The 21508-nt window shown below is 48.1% G+C and overlaps 3 protein-coding genes across 14 annotated transcripts in view; 2 read left to right on the top strand and 1 right to left on the bottom strand.

Moving 5' to 3' along the window:
• Positions 1 to 7959, top strand: part of SMURF1 (SMAD specific E3 ubiquitin protein ligase 1) — a 40216-nt gene extending 32257 nt beyond the window's left edge. For 2 of the 4 annotated variants that reach the window (XM_048962402.1, XM_048962404.1), the window contains exons 11-18: positions 630 to 733; positions 1043 to 1157; positions 1814 to 1992; positions 2820 to 2957; positions 3307 to 3427; positions 4891 to 5092; positions 5869 to 5953; positions 6680 to 7959. In XM_048962402.1, coding sequence (XP_048818359.1) covers positions 630 to 733; positions 1043 to 1157; positions 1814 to 1992; positions 2820 to 2957; positions 3307 to 3427; positions 4891 to 5092; positions 5869 to 5953; positions 6680 to 6779 — 1044 coding nt within the window. In that variant the 3' untranslated portion in view covers positions 6780 to 7959. The remainder of the gene's footprint in view (positions 1 to 629; positions 734 to 1042; positions 1158 to 1813; positions 1993 to 2819; positions 2958 to 3306; positions 3428 to 4890; positions 5093 to 5868; positions 5954 to 6679) is intronic. The other 2 variants (XM_048962403.1, XM_048962405.1) reach the window with 1 other exon arrangement.
• Positions 7960 to 8079: 120 nt separating this feature from the next.
• LOC125700996 (urotensin-2 receptor-like) lies at positions 8080 to 15608 on the bottom strand. The gene is made up of 3 exons (XM_048962407.1): positions 15498 to 15608; positions 13100 to 14368; positions 8080 to 9604 (listed from the first exon to the last, which is right to left on the bottom strand). Exons 2-3 carry the CDS (start codon positions 14040 to 14042, stop codon positions 9471 to 9473), a joined length of 1077 nt encoding a protein of 358 aa, XP_048818364.1. The 5' UTR covers positions 14043 to 14368; positions 15498 to 15608; the 3' UTR covers positions 8080 to 9470.
• RNF216 (ring finger protein 216) overlaps positions 15543 to 21508 on the top strand; it is a 62910-nt gene continuing 56944 nt past the window's right edge. The window contains exons 1-4 of one of the 9 annotated variants that reach the window (XM_048962397.1): positions 15638 to 15746; positions 18901 to 19012; positions 19108 to 19161; positions 20091 to 20193. The gene's annotated coding sequence lies outside the window, so the exon portion shown is untranslated. Of the gene's footprint in view, positions 15565 to 15637; positions 15747 to 18629; positions 18648 to 18900; positions 19013 to 19107; positions 19162 to 20090; positions 20194 to 21508 lie in introns of those variants that run through there. The other 8 variants (XM_048962400.1, XM_048962396.1, XM_048962399.1 and 5 more) reach the window with 8 other exon arrangements.

Below are 21508 nucleotides of genomic sequence, written 5' to 3' on the forward strand. Positions count from 1 at the left end.
ATATCAAGTCTGTTTAATGAGAGAGGTGGTGAACCCAGCGGTATCACATGGATTATCAGAACTCTGATTAAATTAAAGAAAAAGCATTCTTTTAGTTTCGTGTTTTAACGTGGACATTGGTAAGAAGAGATTCTGAGTAGTTTGGGGTTCTTTTGCCAATAGGAATGTTTAGTTGCTGAAAGTCTTTCACCTTACATGAGGAAAGCTAGATTATGTAAACTTCACATGGGTTTTGCTGACAAATTTGAGCATTCTTTTTCATTTAGAAATGACAGCAGTTGAAAACTGCTGAAAGCAGTTGAGAAGGAATGGCATCTGCTTGCTATTACCACTTGTGTATGTAGTGTGCAAGAGGTAACTCTAATTGGGCATTCTTCTATTCTTAGATTGGATTATTTTTAAGTACCTTTGTAGCAAAAGGGAATTAAGCTTTCTGTGGACTTTACACCAACAAATATTAGTGCTGCCATTGAAATGTGCTTTAGATTAGCTCTTTAGCAGAATGTTTTCTGTAGCTGAGTAAAAAATCTGTGTTATACAAATTCTTAGAGCTAATTATAGAAAAGAAATGAAATGTCTAATCTGTTAAAAAAACCCCAACCTATAAATATATGTGTACACGTGTACAGGAATCCTACCGTCAGATAATGAAGATGAGGCCAAAGGATTTGAAAAAGAGGCTCATGGTAAAATTTCGAGGCGAGGAAGGCCTGGATTATGGAGGAGTAGCAAGGTGGGATTTCAGTTTTTCTGACACTTTGTAGCTGTGAAATTGGTGTTTCTTTGTGTGTGTGTTTCAGTGAGTCTTGTTCAGACTTGATTTGTTTAAATATGTCTCTGACAGTGTTCAGGGAATGGCTGAGGAATAGATGGCATTGTCTCATGGCTTACTAGCTATGTTAATTCATGGTAATTTCTTCACTACTTACAAACTAAAACCAAGCTAGAAAACTGATAACTGTGTTAATGGCTCACAATAACTGTGTTGTCTGAAGTTTAAATGCAAGTTGCTTTCTTCTAAAATAACACTTTTTCTTGGCAGAGAATGGTTGTATTTGCTGTGCCATGAAATGTTGAATCCATACTATGGACTCTTCCAGTACTCTACAGATAATATTTACATGCTGCAAATCAATCCAGATTCCTCTATCAACCCTGTAAGTATTGCCTTCTGAGCAATATGTGTACTTCAAGAGCTTGTCTCCTGCAGTTGATCATTGCAGCTGTTTTTTTCATGATGAGAACATCAGTGAAGGGGGGTAAAAACATGTTAACAAGTCTTGTGTTGTTATGGTACAGAGGAGCAGGGTTTGCACAGAAGTAACATGAGAGTTCTCTTTTGATAAGTACCTGAAATCTTTTGGCTGTCATTTGAGACTCCTTGGTGCTGGCTGGGGTGCATGTTGATTCTGGGATAGGTAAAAGTGCTCTTCATTTTAACTACAGGTGTGGTGCAGACACTGCATGGTCTCTGTGACTGCAGGGGCTTGTAAGCCTTGCTTTCCCTTTCTTAATAAGCTCCTGTGTCGTTTGGGTGTTTTCTTCCTCACTATTGGAGGCCTTGTATTGATGTAAGCCCTAAAAGGAGCAGCAATTCTGTTTGCAAGATCTAAAGCACTTGTACATAATTTATTAGGTAAAGTGCAGAGACTTGTTTGATGTGTTTAATCATTAAATGCTTCTTGGTTATGTTATGAGGAAAAAATTGTGGTTCCTTTTGCCCGGAGGGCTGCAGATGACTTATACTTAAATAGCCACCAGATGTCAGTGTTAGAATGCCTTTGTGCTGCCTGATGTTCTCCTCTCTCTGCAGGACCACTTGTCTTATTTCCATTTTGTTGGTCGGATAATGGGTTTGGCTGTGTTCCATGGACACTATATCAATGGGGGGTTCACGGTGCCCTTTTATAAACAGCTCCTGGGGAAACCCATTCAGCTCTCTGATCTGGAATCTGTTGACCCAGAACTGCACAAAAGTTTAGTCTGGATTCTGTAAGTACTGTATTTATAAGTTGTCTTGCTGTGGAGAAGATCGTGCTTTACAGAAAATAGAAGCGTCAGTAATGGGGGAGATGGGTACAGGATTCCTGAGTAGCAATTTCTGTGCCAAAAAGCTCAGGGTATTGGAGGAAAAAATGCTCATGTGAGCTGTGTTAGGCCTCCCTGTAGTAAATTAGGTTCTAATTTAAGTGTTGCATGAGTGTGGTAGAATACTATAGAATCAAAATCCTCAGAACTCTCCTGAGTTTGGAAGTACAACCTTTGGCCATAAGAAAACGTGGATTTAAAATTAAAAAAAAAGAAGGGAAACTAATTTTGATTAAAAAGAAAATAAATTGAATTAATTTGAACTTTGTGCATGTACAATTTAGAACAAAATCCATCAGCACTAGGTGTAGCTTTGGGATTCTTTAGCATTGCTTTGCACTGTCACTTTTTCATAAAGACTGTTTTGAATTTATGTTTAAAGCTATTGGTGTGTTATTGAAAACAAAATAATTGATTTCTTCTGTGCTTCACTGAGTACATGACAGCAAATGGGATCATTGTGTGTGTGTGTTTAGGGTTTAATTACTTATTCATTATCCCAAATACTGCTACAGTCGTAGTGGTGAGAACGACACCTCTGATGGGCTCTGATGAGCAGGCAATAAGCCATACAGAAATCAGTGGTTGTGGCAGCTTCCTCTGGTGGTGTGGAATGCAGGTAGATGGTTACTGGGTTTATCCTGAAGACTGTGTTCAAATAACAAGCTGTCAGCATCGCCCCTGCAAGTGATCAGAAATACAAAGTTTCCCTTCTGTCTTTCATTTGTTAGAGAGAACGATATCACCCCGGTTCTGGACCATACTTTCTGTGTGGAACACAATGCTTTCGGAAGGATTTTACAGCACGAACTCAAACCAAACGGCAGGAACATTCCAGTGACAGAAGAGAACAAGAAAGAATATGTCAGGTATTGCAGAACAAACACATATCCTGCAGTGACAGGAAGGCAGCGAACGCGTTGTGTTTTTTATATGGTGGAACTGATGATATTGGGTATTTCAGAGGGAAATAGCTGAGTCATAAACGACCTGTTCTCATGCCACCTAACATGGTAGAGCCTGGGAAGAAGTTGTAAATTGTACTTTGTGTTGTCTGTTAACGGTGTAAAAATTAAATGCTGATAGCAAAAGGAATTAATAATGACTTCTTTCATACAACAAACTGTCTTTTAAAACTTGCTCTGTAAACTTTTGCAGCCTTGCTCTAAAAAGCCCAGTCTTATCCAGCTTATCACCCTGACTTTTTTCCTCCCCCAGGCTGTATGTGAACTGGCGATTTATGAGGGGCATAGAAGCACAGTTCTTGGCTCTGCAGAAAGGTTTTAACGAACTCATTCCCCAACACCTCCTCAAGCCTTTTGACCAGAAGGAACTTGAGGTACGCGTTTTATCCGCTTGGAGTATCAGTTCCTAACTCGTACGTTCCGTGCCCAAGCACTGATTGGAAAATAAGTAACAACACCATTTATCACCATTTATTTACCAGCAGGCTGTGCATTTGTTTAACCAAACGCTTTCTGTTTTATTCTAGACTTGCTTTGGGTTAATGTTAGTGAGAGGACTGCTTGAACAGGGAAGACAAACACACCGTGTTGTGTAAGCAGGCATAATGCTCAAAGCAGGTGGTCTGGGCAGAGACAGGGAGCATTGCAAGCCTGAAGAGCTGCTGGCAAGACCTAACCTGTTGTTTGCCCCACTGCTTGTTTTCTTCAATGACTGTTTTAATACGTCTGTTTCTATAGACACAGAAGTCATGGTTTACAGCAGCTAAAGTAGAAGTGAGAGAGCACATAGAAAATTAATTTGTCTTTGCGTTTAATCCTGAGCTATAGAGTTCTACACCATTTTTCTTCCTGCTTTTTGTTTATTATTTTAAAGAAGGTAGTAGACTGTTTGAGGTACTGGAAGAAATAGTTTAATGGTAGTAGTTTGTGCACACAGTTGTTCAGGTGAAGTTACTGTGTTCCATGAGTTGGTTGTTTGAAAAGGCAGATTGTAAATCCAATTAATATTTCAATACTGTCCAAATTAGGATGGTCACAACTGCCCTGATACTGTAAATTAGTCTAAGTGGGTTCCATCTTGGTGGCACAAAAAGACAGCTGCTAAATGGCAGCTCTTAGAATGAAATACTCACTGTGGAATATTATGGGAAATTTAGAATATGACACACATTTTGTTTTGAGTGATGATGTCTCCCGTATGCCATTTGTTTGTCGTTGCCAGGGTAGCTGGTTAGATTCATGGCCAATAATGACTTCCTCTTTCAATATTTTGCAACCTGGGTTCATCTGGAAAAGAGATTGAAGCAATCTGTCTAGTCTGTGTCAGACACTCCCATAAACAACATCAAAAAACAGCTGCCAAGTTTTTGTAGTGAGCGGTCAGCTGTGGACAACGGACCCTTAGGATGTAACCATAAGCTGGGCAGCACTTCCCTGTAGTGGGTTATTAGCAACTCTAGGACAAAGCAGATCAGGAAAACGGTTTCTGTGTCAACTCAGTAGATGGCACGCCTTCATCCAAGTCTGTGCTGCATCCTCATGAAGATATACTGTACTTTTCAGGTAGCTAGATTTAAAAAGCAGGTCTTGAATGGGCATTTGACTCTGACTTCTGAAAATTCCAGTTCTGGTGTAATCCTGGGCTTCAGTTTCATTGCAGATTAACTGGGGAGATTTACTTCCTGTTCTAAACTGTTTTGGAGCGTTACTGTGTACCAGGAAGGTGGCTCGAGTGCATAAAGAATGCGGGGCTTTGTGAAATGACTCCATGTATGTTTTCATAGCTGCAAACCTGAAATGACTTTGAATGTTAAAGCATTTTCTGATGCATTAACAGCTAATCATAGGAGGCCTGGATAAGATAGACCTGAATGACTGGAAGTCAAACACACGTCTGAAGCACTGCATGGCAGATAGCAATATTGTGAAGTGGTTCTGGCAAGCGGTGGAAACATTTGATGAAGAAAGAAGGGCAAGGCTTTTGCAGTTTGTGACGGGTTCGACGCGTGTCCCACTTCAAGGTTTCAAGGCTTTACAAGGTGACTGATGTGGAGGCTGAGTTAACATGCAGTGGGAGGAAGATGGTGTGGAATTTGCTGGGCCCTTCTGGAATATCAGCATGTTACTGGATAGCTCGATCACTTGCAAACTTTTCATCCCAAGAGCAGTTCTGCATTTATCAGTGGCTGCTGGTGACCACTTTAGTTGTTGCTGACAAGTCATGCAAGCTGAGCAGTCTGTCCTCATGTAGCACTTAGGCTGGTGTCAATACTGGCTTATCAGTCTCTTACAGTTCTGTGGACTGACATTAGTATCACTGCATGAAAGCACGTACATGATTATAGAGCAGCCTGAACAATTCTTTTTCATGAGAAGTGTATTCCTATTGATGGTTGGCAACAAACCATCAGGCTTTAAAGCAACTTCCTGAAAGTTGCACTTCTTGTCATCAGAAAAGGTAGCAGTGTCCCAGACTGTTGTAAGCTGACAGCAGGCTGATCTTCAGAATTCAAATACAGAGTTCTGTTTTGCAAGGAAAGTCTTCTTACTTCTGAGCCTTTTCATTTTTGAAAGTATGACTATGTGAAGTTTAACTGCTTTCCAAAATACTGGTCTGCAAGTTTGTTGTCATTAAGAGACCCATATTTGTGTTATCTCTTCACCAGCTGCAAGTCTGACCCACAGGCTTTGCCCATAGCATACTCATATCTGCATCTGGAACTGTAGTTTTCTCTTGCCTTTTTATAAATAGCAACATATGTGTGCACTAATGCTGTTTTGTTGAAGTGCATTAACTAGAATGTCTGTTTGTAAGGTTCTACAGGCGCTGCAGGACCCAGATTGTTTACCATCCATTTAATAGATGCAAACACAGACAACCTTCCAAAAGCCCACACTTGGTAAGATGAAACATTTCTGCTTTGTCTTAAAAGAAGCCATCTCAGTCCTGGCTATGGATAAATCCGTGTGACATGCTTAGATGAATCCAAGTCTGTTCTGCTAACTCGGAAATACCTGTACTCTGCAGCCTGCAAAATAATTGACTTAAGTTCTTATTGCTTGATTTATGTCTTCTATACCATCTGTGGTTTTTCTCTGCCCCAGAATTGATTATTGTGAATAGTGAGATGTTAATTTCCACATATTCAGCAAAAGTATTCACTGATAAATTGCTCATAGCAATGAATCTTCATTCAGGATTAGAAAGAGTAGTTTTTAGATGTAAAATGTAAGAAAAGAATGCTATTTGATACAGAACTGAGCTCTCGTATGGAAGCCTCACTCTATCAGGGAAAGGAAATCATTTGACTGGAAGCACAGACTGCCTTCAGGCAGAGCAAGGAGCAGGCCTGCCTGGTGTCTTGCTTTCTATGCAGCCTCCTGCATCTCCTCCTCCCAGACCCAGCCCAAGTAAGAGATTCCTGCTGCAGCAGTACAGTTATTTCTTTGATGTTCCTCCTTTGGCCATTGAAGGGGCTGAGGCTTTGATGTTGATTTTACAAATGCTATCTTTCTGTAGCTAATCTGGGGTTTGTATGTGAGGGTTTTTGTTTTTTTGTTTGTTTTTTTATTGCAGTGGATGTGTTAGATTCACGACCTGCAATGTGTTGTTACTTTATCCCCAGCTTTAACCGGATTGACATTCCGCCTTATGAGTCATATGAGAAGCTTTACGAGAAGCTGTTGACAGCTGTGGAAGAGACATGTGGCTTTGCTGTGGAGTGAAAAAGCAACCAAAGGAAACAGATGCTAGCTCATGGACCACCAAATCAAAAGCTAGAAGAAGCTTGCTGTGACCTTCCTGCTAAGCTGTCTGAAGCACCGGAACTCTGGACAACTTGGAGATGGGTTGTTTCCCTTCCACTCTTGGTGGATGATGGTGGGGGCAGGGGCTTTTGTTGGTGGTTTCCAACTCTTTTTCTCCTTTGTTACAATAAGCCCTTCCCTCTTCTTCCATCCCCCATAAAATGAAATGCAGCCAAGTCCAGCATTTGGCTTTGGATGCACAGGATATTCTGCTAGATTTGTAACACATATTGTGATAGGGTCGATGCCCTGTGGGTTTTGTTTTTTTGAACAGGAGAGTCGCAGTGTAATTCAGAATGAGCTTGATTTGCTGAGGACATGCAGATGGTTCGGTGTGCCTGGTTAGTTTGTCTAAAATCAAGCTTGAACCCCGTAGAGTCCAGTGGGTGCAGAGTGTCTGATGGGCACAAGAATTTGCATTGCACATTCTGAACACCTGATTAAAAAGCGAACTTCTAGCAGAAATTACCTCCATATGAGCATTTAACTGAAAGGCAAAGAAATTCAAGTTCTGCCTTAGCAGGAAGCTCCCAGTGGAAGCTGCGGCTTACCTTGAGAAAAGCAAAAGAATTGGGGACAGCTCAAATGGTATTGTATGATTTCTTTTTGGTTGTCCTGGCTGAAACCTAATTGTTTTGCACATGAAAGCAGTTATTTCCTCCTGCAGAATTACTTTCCGTAGTTTGCTCAGATATAATTACCTTGCAGAGAAGCTTTGTGAGGAGGAGACAGAGGACAAAATTTATTCAATTTCAAAGCTGTGATTTCTGTGCCACTGTTTTACCTGAAACGTTGTTGTGACTTCGTGTTGGAAGACTCAAAGTGGAAGCGGCCGAACGCTCAGTCGACAGAGCTGACTTCTGTTCTGAAGTTCTTGGCCTTGCAAAAGGTTTATTTGGAGGCTGTGGTAAAAGGGTAACTATACAGTGAATGCATTTTAAATGTTATGGAAAGCTATGGAAAGGATTTACGACTTCAGTTCTGTAAGGATAAGGATTTCCCCAGAGAGCCATAGGAGGCTATTTTTTCAAATACCTGAAACTAATATTCAAAGGTTGGTTCTCTAACACATGGCTAAGATAACTTCCCGAGGGAAACAAAAGCAAATCAAATACCTGAATCACTAACATTTTTTCCAGTTTGCACTCCGAGATGAGACAGTATTTTAACAAATAACACGGCTTCAGAAAGACCCAGTTATCTGTCAAACATGTCTAAACTTCACTAAAGCAGGCTTGCTTGTATAGGATTTTTTTTTTTTCTTTGGCAAGCCTGATTTTTAGAGAAATTCATTACTGAAACATTTAACAGATGTTTTTGTTTATGGAATAGTGCGTTGAAATTCAGCTGTGGGTAAGAGATTGTTCTTAGAAGATGTCTACTGGAATACTTCTATTTTGTCTTTTTAAAATTGAATTTGATAATAGCTTTAAACTGTGCTAGGACAGAAAGTAGGCACCCGTCAAAAATTCTGGCATCGTTCTCAGTTTTGTTTGTTTGTTTCCATTCACCATCATTCTTGTGATTTGTGGGTGGGAGTGAGGATTGCATTGGAGGTGTGAAGTTGTTTTGTAGTGTGACATTTGCACAGGGTCGCTCCGGGCGCTCATCCAGCGAGACTCTACAGGACAGAGGATGTTTACACCCGTGTTCTTGTTGCAAATCGGGACCAGTTTCTGCAGTACTGATTGCTGGGACACGAGTGAAATTCTGTGTGTGTTCTGCAGAAGAGAAGGGAAGTAGAAGTGTCTGTAGATGAACGTCTGTGCAGTCTTGGGCTGAGCAGCAGAATCCCCGTGGCCCTGGCTTTTCAAAATGGCTGTGAAGTCGTACCTGTCCATAGAGTGTATTTAATCCTTTCAGTACATTTGGATGTGCAATAAACCAGTCAGATAGGAAAAACACAACGTGGATTATTGCCCAAAAGCTTTGCATGGAGTCTCATGTGGATTTTTCACTAAAAGAGTTGAAAAAACAGATGCTGAAGCCCACCGCTAACAGAAATCCCATCACGCAAGCTCTAAAACTGGCTTGGTAAAAACCAAGTGAGGTGCAGGTAAAGGCCCTTGATTTGGAAACCTGTAGGTCAAGTAGCTTTATGTCAGCGACACAGTTGACATATGATAGTTCCTAATGTCTTTCCTAGGTCAGTGTTTTATGGAATGCACAGAATAAGAATAGGCAAGGATTGTTGTTTGCTGTGTTTAAAAGCCCTCGTCAAGGTACCTCCTCCTTGCTGACAGTAATGAGAATAGGGCACCGTCTTTGTAATTGTTTTAGTTCTTCTTTATGCAGCTTCACCACCTCTCCCATCGTGTTGTCTTCGCAACTTCGTGCCACTTCAGTGATGATAAAGACCTTCTTTTTGTGTTGTTCTGTACACGCGTTTGAGGCAGGCCTTAAAGCTGGATGGATGGATGGTGGATGGGTGGAGGAAATAAAGAAGCAAGGCAGTATGGGTTTTAAGCGATGATTTCTTCTTCCAGTGGCTGGTTTCAAGGCCAGGGAAGGATGAAACGCAAACAAGAGTTTGCGTGGCTCAAGCTGTTGACTCTATGAGCTCTTGGAGGCTGTTCGTATAACCTCAGCTGTCTGAATCTGTGAGTGTGTTCATTCCCACTTGGTCTGCCAGCACTTGAACTGGTTGCTCCTCCTCAAAACTTGCCCAAAGAATAACATGAAGTCCGGTGTTCGTTCAGTCATTCCACGTTCCACCTTGTGCACACACGCGTCTTGGATCAGACCTGAAGGAAACACAAGGGACGATGTGTCCTTCGTTCCTGTCCTAAAGGCAAACCTAAAAGCTGGTCCGTTGGCACAGACCTTCAGTGCTTGCCCTGATACTGCTCATCAGCCTATACTATATGCTCAGGGATGTAGGAAACCACCACTTTGCTCGTGCTTTAAATCGGGAAGAAATGAGGCTGTTGTATGAATGTTGGCATTAACTTGGGCATTATGTGAGACAGGACCCTGCTTCAGAAAGGCTGCTTGAAGCTCCAGGGGGTGAAATCAACGTTTGCTCAGCAGTATGTACTCTGTTCAAGTTGAGGTGGTTGTGAAATCCAATAGGTTTTGTAAATTAGTGATCTGGCCACCAGGGCCCTCTGTAGCTCAGGTTCAGGGCCGCGTGGCACAGCAAGTTCCCAGAAACACAGTATGGATCTGTTTTTAATTTGTTGATTTTTGTTCCTCGACCACTTTATAATGTATTTTTTTAATTTATTATTTTGTAATGTCATGTTTAAGTATTGCTGCTATCCTTGTTATTCTTCCCACTGTTTTTATTGCAGATTTATTTTGTGAAAGTTGTACACTAATGTTTCATTTTATGTCTAAATCAAAGTATTTAAAGAAATACCAGTTCTATTTAATGTGGTTATGGAACCAGCTGGAATAAACAGTGATTGTATAGTAGGCTGGACCCAGGAGGTCATGTTCATTTTTGTTACATATGCAATAAACTCACAACTTTAAACACTTGGTATCCACTGCTTCGTTAACGTATTTATGGAAGCCACAGGGAACTGCTACCCTCATCATGAAATGTGAGGGAGCTCAGCAGGAGATGAGGGTGGGGGACGGAGTCACGGTGTTGAAGGAGGCAACAACAAGAAACTCTGTAGGGTTAATAAATAATGCTGTTTGTTTTACAGACCCGGAGTGCAGCGTGATGAGGCTTTGCTGCTGTTGGCAGTGGCCAGACTTGTGACGGTGAGCGTCGGCGTTGTCTGACAGAACTGCCTCATCCTGTGCTGAGTTCAGGTACCTGCAGGGGGAAGCTGGGGTGGCTCAGTGGACAAGCTGTGAGAATGCAGCTGATTTCACAGCCTACATAGATGGCTCAGCTAAAACTCATCCTTTCAAGAGAGTGTGTTCATCTTATTCCTTCTCTGACTGTTTACCAGCTTTCAGCCATTTCTCCTCTTTCATGTTCTGTTACTTTTCCAAAATTTCAGTTTTCAGGGGGGAAAAAAAAAAAATCTCCTCTTTATGAGAGCTGGGGAAAGATTAATTAATGCTGATGAATCTTTGCTTTCCTGTACTTCTGTGAGCGGAGAAACAGTGGTATGAGTCTGCATGCAGACAGCGCTGGCAGTCAGCACGCATGATTCAGTGCTGCAGCACAGCCTTCCCTCCCAAAGCTGAAAGCTGGGGTTTCCTTCATCTGTGTAGATTCTGTTTTTCTTCATGTTTAAAATATATATTCTGTGAGCAACTTCACAGCATGGCCAAACGCACCATCGCAGTGATCCTCCAGACTAACCTAGCGGTTGGAGAGGGGCTGCTGTGGGACTCCTGCACTACATCAGCTTTTGGGAAACTGATGAACAAATCACCATTTCTCTTAAGAAATGTTACTGAACTTAAGTAATTCACTCTTTTGCAGAAGCTTGGCAGGTCGATTAAATTCCTCAGGTTAAATTTTCCAGTCTCTGCCTCCTTCTTCAGGATGTACAAAAACAGTCTGTGAGGAGTTCTGGTCTAGGAGTGGCGATCTGTGTTCTGATTTATGATGATGCTCCCGTGTCCTCGGCTCCCCGCCTGCCTGGGGGAAGGCAGCCCCTGCTGTACACTGAGAGATGCTTGACCAAGGTACAGCAGAATGTATTTTAATTGATGAATGCTTTCTGCTGACAAACCTCTTTATATTTTCTGTTGGTGGTTTGCAGCTTGATTCCTAGCTATAAACCCTCCCCATCATTTACTTTTTCAGGCATTTTTTTCACACGTGACTTAGGGTAATGCTAAAATCCTACAGCTTTGCCAACGAACACTTACAGACAAAATCCCTTTAGGTGCGGTGGGGCAGGAAGGGATAATGCCTCTCTTCCTGATTTGGCTGACTTGAAATAACATCAAGCCTAAATGTATAACCCCTGTCTGCAATCTTGCAGTTAGTGGCTGAGTGAATAATGCAAACAGTGCCCACGTGTCCTGCGGATCCCCTTCCAGCCTTAACTGGAGCATTATTTCATGGCTTCGATCCCCCCCTCCTGGAGAGCAGGAGACCCTTAACCTGGGACCTGTGCTCTGCTTGACATGAAATGAAAGAGAATCTGCCTGGAGCCCTCGGGGGCTGGCTGTGAGATGACAGAAGGGGGGCTGAGACATCAACAGGTTAAGAATGACTTCTTTTTTCCTTCCACCACAACCTGGCTTTTATGGACCGCAGAAGAGGAGTGTTTAAAGGCAGGGTAAGTGTGGCTTTGCAGACAGCTGCTGCAGTGCCCTGCCAAGTCTGTGGAGCTCTGTCCCAGATTCAGAAGCAGCTGGCAAACTGACCGGGGGTTGGGCTGTGCCTGGAAACCGTATGGCTGAGCTGTGGTGGTTCTGGTACAGAGAGGGGATGGAGGGAGACGTTCCTGGAGGACCCAGGGGACCCTGGCATCACTCTTGGTATTTGGTTGGGTTCTAGAACAAGATCTGCAAGAGAAACCTGGATTTGGTGGTGAGGAGAGAATGAGAAAGCAACGTGAACTTAACCTGGTCTCTTCTACAGAGCTAACTTTGGTCCAAGAAAGCTACAGACATTGAATTGTTCCGGGCAAGTATTTGGTCTGGGAGACTTTGGAGTGGAATGTTAATCGGATGCTGACTAAATGAGTCCAGACAGATGGGACTGACTGAGGACACTGCTCAGAGTCCCCCATAAGGAGCCTAGGGCTCCTTGTGCCTTTGCTCTATTGGATTTCAAAGGGGAGATTTAACCCTTCCCCGGGAACCCGTGGATAACAGAGATACTGTCCCCTGGTGCAGGGAGCGTGGGCTCATCTGAAAGTCTGCCTGACCAACTGGGAGCAGTGCTTCCAGAGCACCTGACGTGGGAGGGGGGCTGGGGCTCCGGCTTCCTCCAGCAAAATGGTTCCTCTAACAAATCTGGTGATAGATTATTTTCAGTAGAACTACTGGTGGAAATGCAACGACAAGGAGCACGTTTATCAAAAGGCTCAGAGTGAGTTCAGTGATCAGAGCCACCCCGCTTTTATCCTTTATTGCTATAACCAGTGTCTTACCAACCTCACCCGGGTAGCAACGACGTGTCACAGCCCTCAGCAAAAGGGCTGAGCCACTGAACCACAACGGAGAAAAAAGCATCCACATCTCTGCCCCGTGGGCACCCACCTCTCACAGACCACAGTCATCCTCTCCGGAGCCCCCCAGAGGTGGGACGGGGGCTGGTGGCTGTGCGGAGGAGCCCCGCTGGGCAGCCCGGTGGTGTCTCCGCAGGTACTCACTGTAGTTCTTGGAGAGCAGTGTGTAGAGGAAGGGGTTGACGCAGCTGTTGCTGTAGGCCAAGCAGGTCACCAGGAAGTTGATGGGGACGACGGTGGAGCTGCCCCGCTCCCCACGCTCGTGCCAGTAGAGGCTGAAGAGCTGCCACAGCCAGAAGGGAACAAAGCAAGCCCAGTAGGCGAGCACGATGCTGAAGATCATGTACAGCACCTTCTGCTTGGGACAGTGGCTGGCGTGCTTGGCGTGAGCAACAAGAGCCCTTTGGGACCTCCAGTAGGTCCTGGCCAGCTTGGCGTACACGCAGCAGATGGTGACGCCCGGGGCAAGGATGCAGGTGTTGAAGAGGACAGTGAGGTACACCTTGTAAGGCCCCATCCGCCACGTGGGGTGGCACATACGCTTGGTCACCCCGTGGCGGTGGCTGGTGCGCAGGTCGATGAGGATCATGCTGGGCAGGGCAAGGAGGAAGGCCACCAGCCATGCCAGGAAGGCGAGCGCCCGCCGACGGTCCCTTGATCCACGCAGCGTGGCCAGAGGGCGGGCAACGGCCAGGTAGCGCTCAGTGCTCATGATGGTCAGGATGAAGATGCTGGCGTGCATGGTGAGGAGGTCGAGGCTGAAGAGGATCCTGCAGCCCAGGTCTCCGAAGTACCAATCCCGCACGAAGTAGGTGCACACCACGAAAGGGATGGTGGACAGGTAGAGGAGGTCGGCCAGGGCCAAGTTGATGATGTAAATGTACATGGAGCCGCTGCGCCTCATGGAGACGGTGGTGACCACCAGCGTGTAGATGTTCCCCGCCGTGCCCACCACGCACATGGTGCCCAGGATGCAGCCTAGGAAGGAGGTGGCCAGGAGGTCGCTGGCACTATCGGACGTGGCGTTGAGGGGGGTGCTGCCATTCTTTGGGTAGCACGGCTCCAGGGAGCATGCGCCCGGCTCCATCCTCACTGCCCCTCTTGCAGCTGGGACGGGACCTCACCAGCAGCCACCCCTGAGGTCACCGCCCTGGAGGGAATCCCAAACTGCAGAACTGCAGCTCCTGGTCGTGTTGTCCCAGTTGCAGCACCGCAGCAGTGGTTGCGCTCAGCTTCAATGTGTGGCTCTCTGTTGCACAGCCTGGAAAAGCCATCCTCCATGCACCCGCCTTCCTGCGGCCGAGGGAGGGCCGAGGCAGGAGTGGAGGTGGGATTTGTCCCTCTGCCCTCAGCGGGGTGGAACACGGCGGCTGCTCCCACTGCCACCCACTGGGATGCTGGCACAGCTCCTCACTGGGAGGGAATTGGGAAAAAAACACTGATTTCTCCATGTCAGAAACTTTTCTCCCTCTTAGAGGATGGAAAGGAGAAAAGAGTGAACAGAGCATCACCTCAACCCCTCCCAGAGCTGATGGCAATGGGAACCTTGCGCTGGCACCCACCCCTGTGGGACCTCCCTTCCCTGTAGCTCCAGCATTAAGGCAGAAGCAAAAAAGCTGCTTTGAGCAGAGACAAAATGAGTGACGCTGCCAGGAAAATGCAGCAGGCTCCTCTGGAGTCACATTAGAAACTTCTGCATCCTTCCAGGTCTGTGCTGCCAGCTGTGCACCCAGGCTGGTTGACTTTGTGCTATGGACTGCACAGAGCAAAAGGGCTCTCCATGGGGCCACGCTCCTTGCAAGAAGGCATTGGGTATCAAAGGGAAATCAGCACTGTGGAATGCTCACAGTGTCCTCCTGCCCCCAGAGCTGCTCCGTCCCCTGGGTACAAAAAGCACAGTGATGGGATAAACGAGAGAGGTGCAGGACTGGGGGGTTTAGGAGTGTGTTGGTTTGGGGAGGGGGGACTAGGTGGGATTCTAAAGTGGGGTAATGTGGGAGTGCTGAGGGCTGGAGAGTGCTTGGGAACACTGTGGTAGCGCTGGAAATAGGAAGGGGGGAGGAGGGAGGCTAAAATGGGTCTAGATTAGGAGGAAAAAAGTCTTGAAAAGGCTCTAAATCAAGGGGGAGGAAATCCTAGAAAGGGTCTAAATCTGGGAGAGCGAAGGAAATCCTGGAAGGGTTCTAATTGGAATGGTGTGACGAGAGAGATGTCCTGCAAAGTCTCAGAAATGGGGGAAGAAGGGGAATCCCAGAGAGACCCGAATGGGGCAGGGGGGCTTGGGGCTGCAGCCTCACTTGGCAGGTCACCCCCACAAGGGACACGGGACCTCCATGAGGGACTTGGTGCCCCCCTACGTCAGGGCATCTCCGAGCATTTCACGGGACGTTCCTCCCTCCAGAGTTTATGGGTCCCCATACAGATCACAGCCCTCCCAACGGTGCGGCCGTTCTATAGGATTTTCCGCGAGCCGGCGCCCCGCCGGGCACCACGTGCGCTCCCGCTAGCCCCGCCCCTCCGCGTTGGCCCCGCCCCCTCTCACCTCCACGCAGCGCCCGGATGGGGGCGGAGCGCTGCTGCCCGGAGGACCGCCCCCCGCGCACTCTATGGTACGTTCTCCGCGACGGGATCGCCGGTCCGCCCTTCTGTCCCTCTCCTCTCATCCCCTTCTCCAGTTTCCGCCGCTCCGCTCTATGGTGCGGGGCGGGGCGGTCACGTGCCGCGCGCAGGCCGGAAGGAGCGGGGCAGCGGCGGCTAAATGGAGCGGGGCCGGCGGGAGGGTGGCGGCCCGGTGAGTAGCGCCCGAGGGAGCGCTCGTGCGGGGCGCCCCGGGAGGCGGCAGAGCGGCGGCGGGCCGGGCGGAGAGGGCTCGTGGCTGCCTCGGCCCCGGCTCCTCGCAGCCTCCGCCGCGCCGGGGCCGTGCTCGGCGCTGCGTGCCCGCTGGGCTGCGGCCCTGTCCCGGGCCCTGTTCCCCGGGCCGGGTTCGGCGCCTCTCTCGTCCCTCCGTGCGGTCGTGAGGACGGCTGTGAGAGGGGAACCCGACCTCCTCAGGGCGGTGTCGCTGAGACCTTTTTGCCCCCGTGCTCTGCGGTCGCGGTGCCGGCCTAGCTCGCAGACGCGCAGTGCTGCTGTGATGGGGGGCTCTGGAGCCGCGCTTCTATGGGGCGGCTGGGGGGAGGCTGGAGGTCCTGGAGGAAGCACGAGTGGGCCCGGCAGGTTGACCCGTGGCTGTGTGGCTGAGCCTCGGCTGCTTCTGCGTGGCTGCTGGCAGCAGCTGCTCCCACTCAGAAACTCAGCTGTGTGCTTCGCAGTTTGCATTCCGTTGTGACCAGAAGCATCATCGTCTTTGTGTCCTCTGACAACTTATCTGGGATCTCACTGAAGTGCTTTCATACCGGGAGCAGAACGCACATGGAGCGTGGAGTCCAGCTGTCCCCATTCCCTTCAGCTCCCCAGTGCTCGCCAGGCAGCGCTCAGCCCCTCTGTGAAGCGTTGTCGTGCAGCCCCTGCTTTGGGGCTGATGGTGTTTCGCATTAAAAAAGCTGATATGGTGCTGCCGTGCACCTGTACTTCTGTTACAACTGCAGTCTCTTCTTGCGTTTGTTTTAAAGCATGCTGAGTGCTGTGCCACGATCCTGAAGGCAATAGCTGCTTGGCTCTGTCTGTTGGAGCAACTGCAGGAGGTTCCTAACAGCAGCAGCGTGAGATGGGCACCCAGACCAGGGCTGGGTTACAGTGTGCTCCTCCTGCTGCTGGGGAGCACAGAGGGAGGTGTGCACTGCCTGCAACCTGCTGGGGAGAAAGGGGCTGTGTGAAACCATTGCTCTGTGCATGCGAGTCTGCAGTGGTTCCTGGTGTGTTCCTGCACAGCACTGTGCTTTAACAGTGCACAGTGCAAACTGTATGGTGAGCCCCGTGTGTGCATTTACCGTTCTTACCTGGCCTCCTCATTTCTAGGGCCGATGCTGCACAAAGCTCTGTTGCCCCTCCTCAGGCCTGTTGTTACAGTGAGCATCTTAATAGGCATCGTGTGCTGGGTGTCTGCGTAGTGGCTAATAAATGGTCATCGCGATGGGAGCTTGTGCCTGGTCTCCTGGGGCTGGAAGGAGGCTCCCCCACTTCCCGCAGCGTTGCAGCAGCATTCAATGCTGTTTCAGTAACAAGCTCCCCTCTGCCTTTTACTTTCCCTTCCTCAAGCGCTTTCATGTCAGCCTGCCTGCAGGCATCCTTCTTGGGCAGCTGTCCCCAGCGCAGTGGCTGGGCCGGGCTCTGCTGATGACTAGGTATGTTTTGGTTTACAACAAGGTGCTGGCAGTCTGTTGCAGCTGCCCCAGAACTCCAAATTCCACGGCAGGCCGATGCTTTGTCTGCTGGGAATGCAGTGGGCATTGCTGCCAGCAGTGTGGAACCAGCACTGCCTCTGACAGCTGGGCTCTTAGCGGCCGTGCCTTGTGCTTTGAAGTTGGTCACAAATTCTAAAAAGTCCCGTGGCAAAACTAGGCGGAGTGCATCTCCAGCACAGCTGGGGAGAGGCAGGAAGTGTGACTGGGGGCTAATTAGCAGCACCTGAGCAGCACAGGCCCCAGTGAGAGGGAAGCAGAGCCCTCTGGGTGCTGCCAGTTGCTGCTGGAGGAGGCTCCCATTCATCCATTCATTTGCAGTGGGTGCCTTTGGGTTTGTTTTTTGGGAGCCATAGTGAGTGGTTTGCTGGAGCGGTGTGGGCAGGTTGGCTCAGCTGTGGTGTCAGTGCTTGCTAGAGCCACATTCTTTTTGGGATGGTCAGAGCTGCACCACTAGTTCTTCGTGTCAGGAGCTTGATTTTTTGCACGTGGGTTCGGTCTGGGGATAAAAGTTAAGTCTGTGTTTTAGAGTATTTGAATTCAGACGTTGGCCCCTGTTCCTAAAGGAAAGGCTCTGATAGCCTCAGTAGTCTGTATGCACGCTGGAGCTTTGTGCACAACACGCCTTGGTCGATGGATAGATGTGTTTTGAGCTGCCCTGTGTGATATCAACTGCTCTCAGCAGGATCTCTCCCCGCTGTGGCCAGCAGCAAGAAGCATGCAGCTGATTTAGGATACCAGCAGCAGCCCAGAAAAGGAGTTCATTGCTGTTCTGCTGTGGCAGTTCCTGCACTGGGATGCAGGGAGAGGAGGGGCACTTAGCATCCTGGTAGCTGGAGTGGGTTCTGCTCTCCGAAGCGTGGAGATGGCAGCTGTGTCTCACTGGTGGACATCATTGTGCCCCCGCTGCTTTCCTGTCACTTGTACAGAACCTCAAGTTTAGTTTGGAAACAACTCGAGAGCGATGTCGTTTCCTCAGAGTTGGTGCTGAAGAGCTTATGGTGAATTCAGATTTGTACTGATTCTCAGGAAAGCTGAATTGCTGAGGAGTAGGAAATGCTGCTGCTGCTGCTGAGTGACGCCGTTCTCCCGATAGCAGCACTGCTGTGGTTCCCTGCTGTGTTACAGAGGCACTGAAAGGACCCGATAGAGCTGGGCTGGAAGCAAAGTGGCCGAGCTGAAATAAACCCAGGGGTGTTTGTTGGTGTCAGCATGCCAGGCTCCTGGCTGACCTCCGTGTGAGTGCTCAGAAAAGGGCACTGCTGTAGTAAACAAGGTGTGAGCTGTGAGGCTGTTCCTTTCAGAAGCCCCCAGTCCTGGGATGTTTGATGCCTGCAGAAGGATGGCTGGAGGTGAGCGTCCAAGTCGATGCACCACCATGGAGCCTGTGGTGGTTTTGAAGCCCTCTGGCTGCTCCCACAGCTCAGGGTGCCTCGGTGCCTTGCAGCCCCCTGCTCTGTGCTGCTCAGTCCCTCGTTACTCATCGAGCAGCGCTGAACCCTTTGAATTCTCTGCTTGCAATAGAAAACCAGGCTGGGCTGGGAACCTGAAGGCATGCGACCCGGCTACTGAGAGTTGCACTTCACTTTCTTTCTTATCTTATAGCTTTTAAAGGTGACATTTGGATTTCCTTAAAAAAGAAAAGAGAAAAGAAAAGCACTACTGAGGATCTGGAGAGGAAATGCTGCATCCTTTCTCCCAGAGAGCTCTGTGAGGTGTAAGTAGCAGAGAATACAGAGCAGAGAAGCGCTCTCACATGCATCCCAGGGCACAGAGGTTGCTAATTTTGTTCTTTTCTGCGTGGCCCCATAGGCTGATAGGGAGGAGGAGGAGGCAGTGCCATCACCACCAGCTGGGCACACACGGGTGCGTGTCACGCCTGCACAGTGTGTCTCTTTCAGATACCAGCACCTCAGTAATGGTGCTGCTCAGAGGGAAGGGCCTTTGGTTGGCATATGTGGGAGGTCAAGGCTTAAAGAAAGAATTGAAACTTGTTCTGGAAGTGACAAAGCTGCAGTTCTCGTGGTGCTGTGTGCTCTGTCCCCGCTCTCAGACCATAAAGGTGTAACGATGTGGTTCTTTAAAGCAATGGCTTGGGAGATGGATGGGCTGTGAGCCTGAGATGTTGGTTCCGTGCAAGTGCTGCCATTGCAAACTTCTTGGAGCTGCCAGGTGTGCGCCGTCACAGCTTGGGAAATAAAAGCACCTGTTTTAAAACCAGCTCACCTTCCTTAGGAAAGCCCACAGGGAAATCTGCTGCCGTTGTAGGTGGATAAAATAAAGCTAGACAGGTTCCTTTCTATTTGTACTTGGTGATAACAGATGAACTGATGGCAGTGGAGCACTTCCCAGGGTTGTGCCTGAGTGATCCTCTCACCGAATGGCTCAGCCACAGGACTGGGGCTGACTGGGAGCCTGGTAAGCAGGGGAAGCAGTAGTGATGTGAGCAGCTCTGGCTGCATTCTTTTGCCAGGTGTACCCAGTGTCTGTGGTTTCCTCACACACAGCAAACAGAGGCTTTTAGCATTTCTGACCAGCCTTGTTTCAGTTGGGATGAGGCTGCTTGGCATGATAAGCACTGCTAAGCTCTCCCTGCTTCTGCTGGGCAGCTGTTACAAGGAGCAGCTCCCAGCAGATTGAACCTTTTGAAATGTTTCACTGAAAGCTTAGCAGTAGGTCAGGCGGAGTTTATTTTGCAGTGCTGTTTTTTTTTTTCTTAAGGGCTGAGTTTTAGCTTTTCGGTTTGCTGCTTGTCACGAGCCATGCATTATTTAAGCAGCTTCTCTTTGTTTTAGCAGCTTGAGAGGAGCCAGAACCTCACCTTGCTCGCAGGCGACCAGAAGCCACGGTGCTGCCTGCAGGCAGAAAGCAGGAATTGATGCTCTTCTGTCAACATAGGTGAGCAGCAGTGGTGTTGCTGTATGGGGGGAGAGGCTGAACACACTTAATGCTGCTGACATCTCTTCCAAGTTGCTCTTTCCCCCCCCCCCCCCCCCCTCCATTTGGTCGGGGTTTCAATTCCAACCTCCCCTGCAGTGCTTCCTGCACATCCTGCTGCCTTGAGCTAGAGCCAGAAAAGAGCACTTTGTGTCTGCTCCCGTCTTGGGTATGTGGGAGTTCAAGATTTCAAATGCTCTAAGTGGGAAAAAGTAGGCTATGCTGTGTCAGGGAGGAGAGATCCCCCTCGACTGTTGCTTTAAATCCCAGCACCATCTGAAGATGCTTTTTACAGCACAAACAGAAGGTGGAGGGAGCCTGCTCGGGTTCTGCTCCAATTCCTGCAAGCCAGAAACTTCTGCCTGTGCTGGGAGTTGGAATAGATGCACCGTGCTGCTGCCTGCTATTTTTAGGTTAGGCTAAAAATACGAAACGTGGTGGTTGTGGGGATTTTGAGTGGGATTGGGGACTCATGTGTAAGCAATCAGCCTGCACCTGTGACCTGCTTTTACATCCCAGCAGCAGAACTGTCTGCTTGGGGTGGCTGGGAGCAGCGCCTTTGGAGAGGGCACATCTGTGTGTGTGTGTGCCTGGGAGGTGTGCATGCCTTCAGCTGTCAGGCCTTGCTTTTAAAATAGTTCTTGTATCCTGCCCTTGTGTTGTGAGGCTGATGGTTGTGCTGGGACTCTGTGATAGGTAGCTTTATAAACAGGCATAAAAGTCACAGAGGTGGTGTGAGATAGCTTCTTCCCATGTGCCTTGCTTGCCTTCGTTGTGTTGTTTACATAGGGCAGCCCCCTGGCTTGGCTTTGATCTTGTTAGCTCACTTTCTTTGCAGCCTGATGCCATACAAGTGAAAAAGTTGTGATTGTGTCACTGGGCAGAAGTGGCCGTGCCAGTGAGTGCTGTTCTGTGGACCTTTGGGTGATGTGCAGGGGGCACTCAGCCTGTGATCCTGAGCTTCTTTACGGAGCATTTCCTGCACCTCTTCTTTGATGCTGAAGGAACCAGTTGCTCTCTGGATGAACCTGAGCTGCCGATGGAGAACGGTGTCTGAGTGCCAAGTGGGAAGGGCAGTGGGTTAGCTCAGCACCTCCCAGTCCTTTGCTCCCTCCCCTTTCACTGGGGTGGGGGAGAGAATTGAAGGGAAAAAAGGGTAAACGCATGGGTTGAGATAAAGACAGTTTAATGGAACAAAAAAAGGAAAGAAAAATAATGATGGGATGTGCAGAACAAATAGCACACAACGTGGCTGCCCCCACCTGCGGAGCGGTGC

The sequence above is a fragment of the Lagopus muta genome, chromosome 15 (genome assembly GCF_023343835.1).
Source record: "Lagopus muta isolate bLagMut1 chromosome 15, bLagMut1 primary, whole genome shotgun sequence".
NCBI lineage: Eukaryota > Metazoa > Chordata > Aves > Galliformes > Phasianidae > Lagopus > Lagopus muta.

Bases quoted from the DNA above. Each gene is read 5' to 3' on its own strand.
- LOC125700996 (XM_048962407.1), bottom strand. From the start codon at position 14,042: ATGGAGCCGGGCGCATGCTCCCTGGAGCCGTGCTACCCAAAGAATGGC. The intron at 9,605-13,099 runs GTGAGTACCTGC...TGTTTCCTTCAG, and splicing joins ACTGCTCTCCAAGAACTACA to GTCTGATCCAAGACGCGTGT.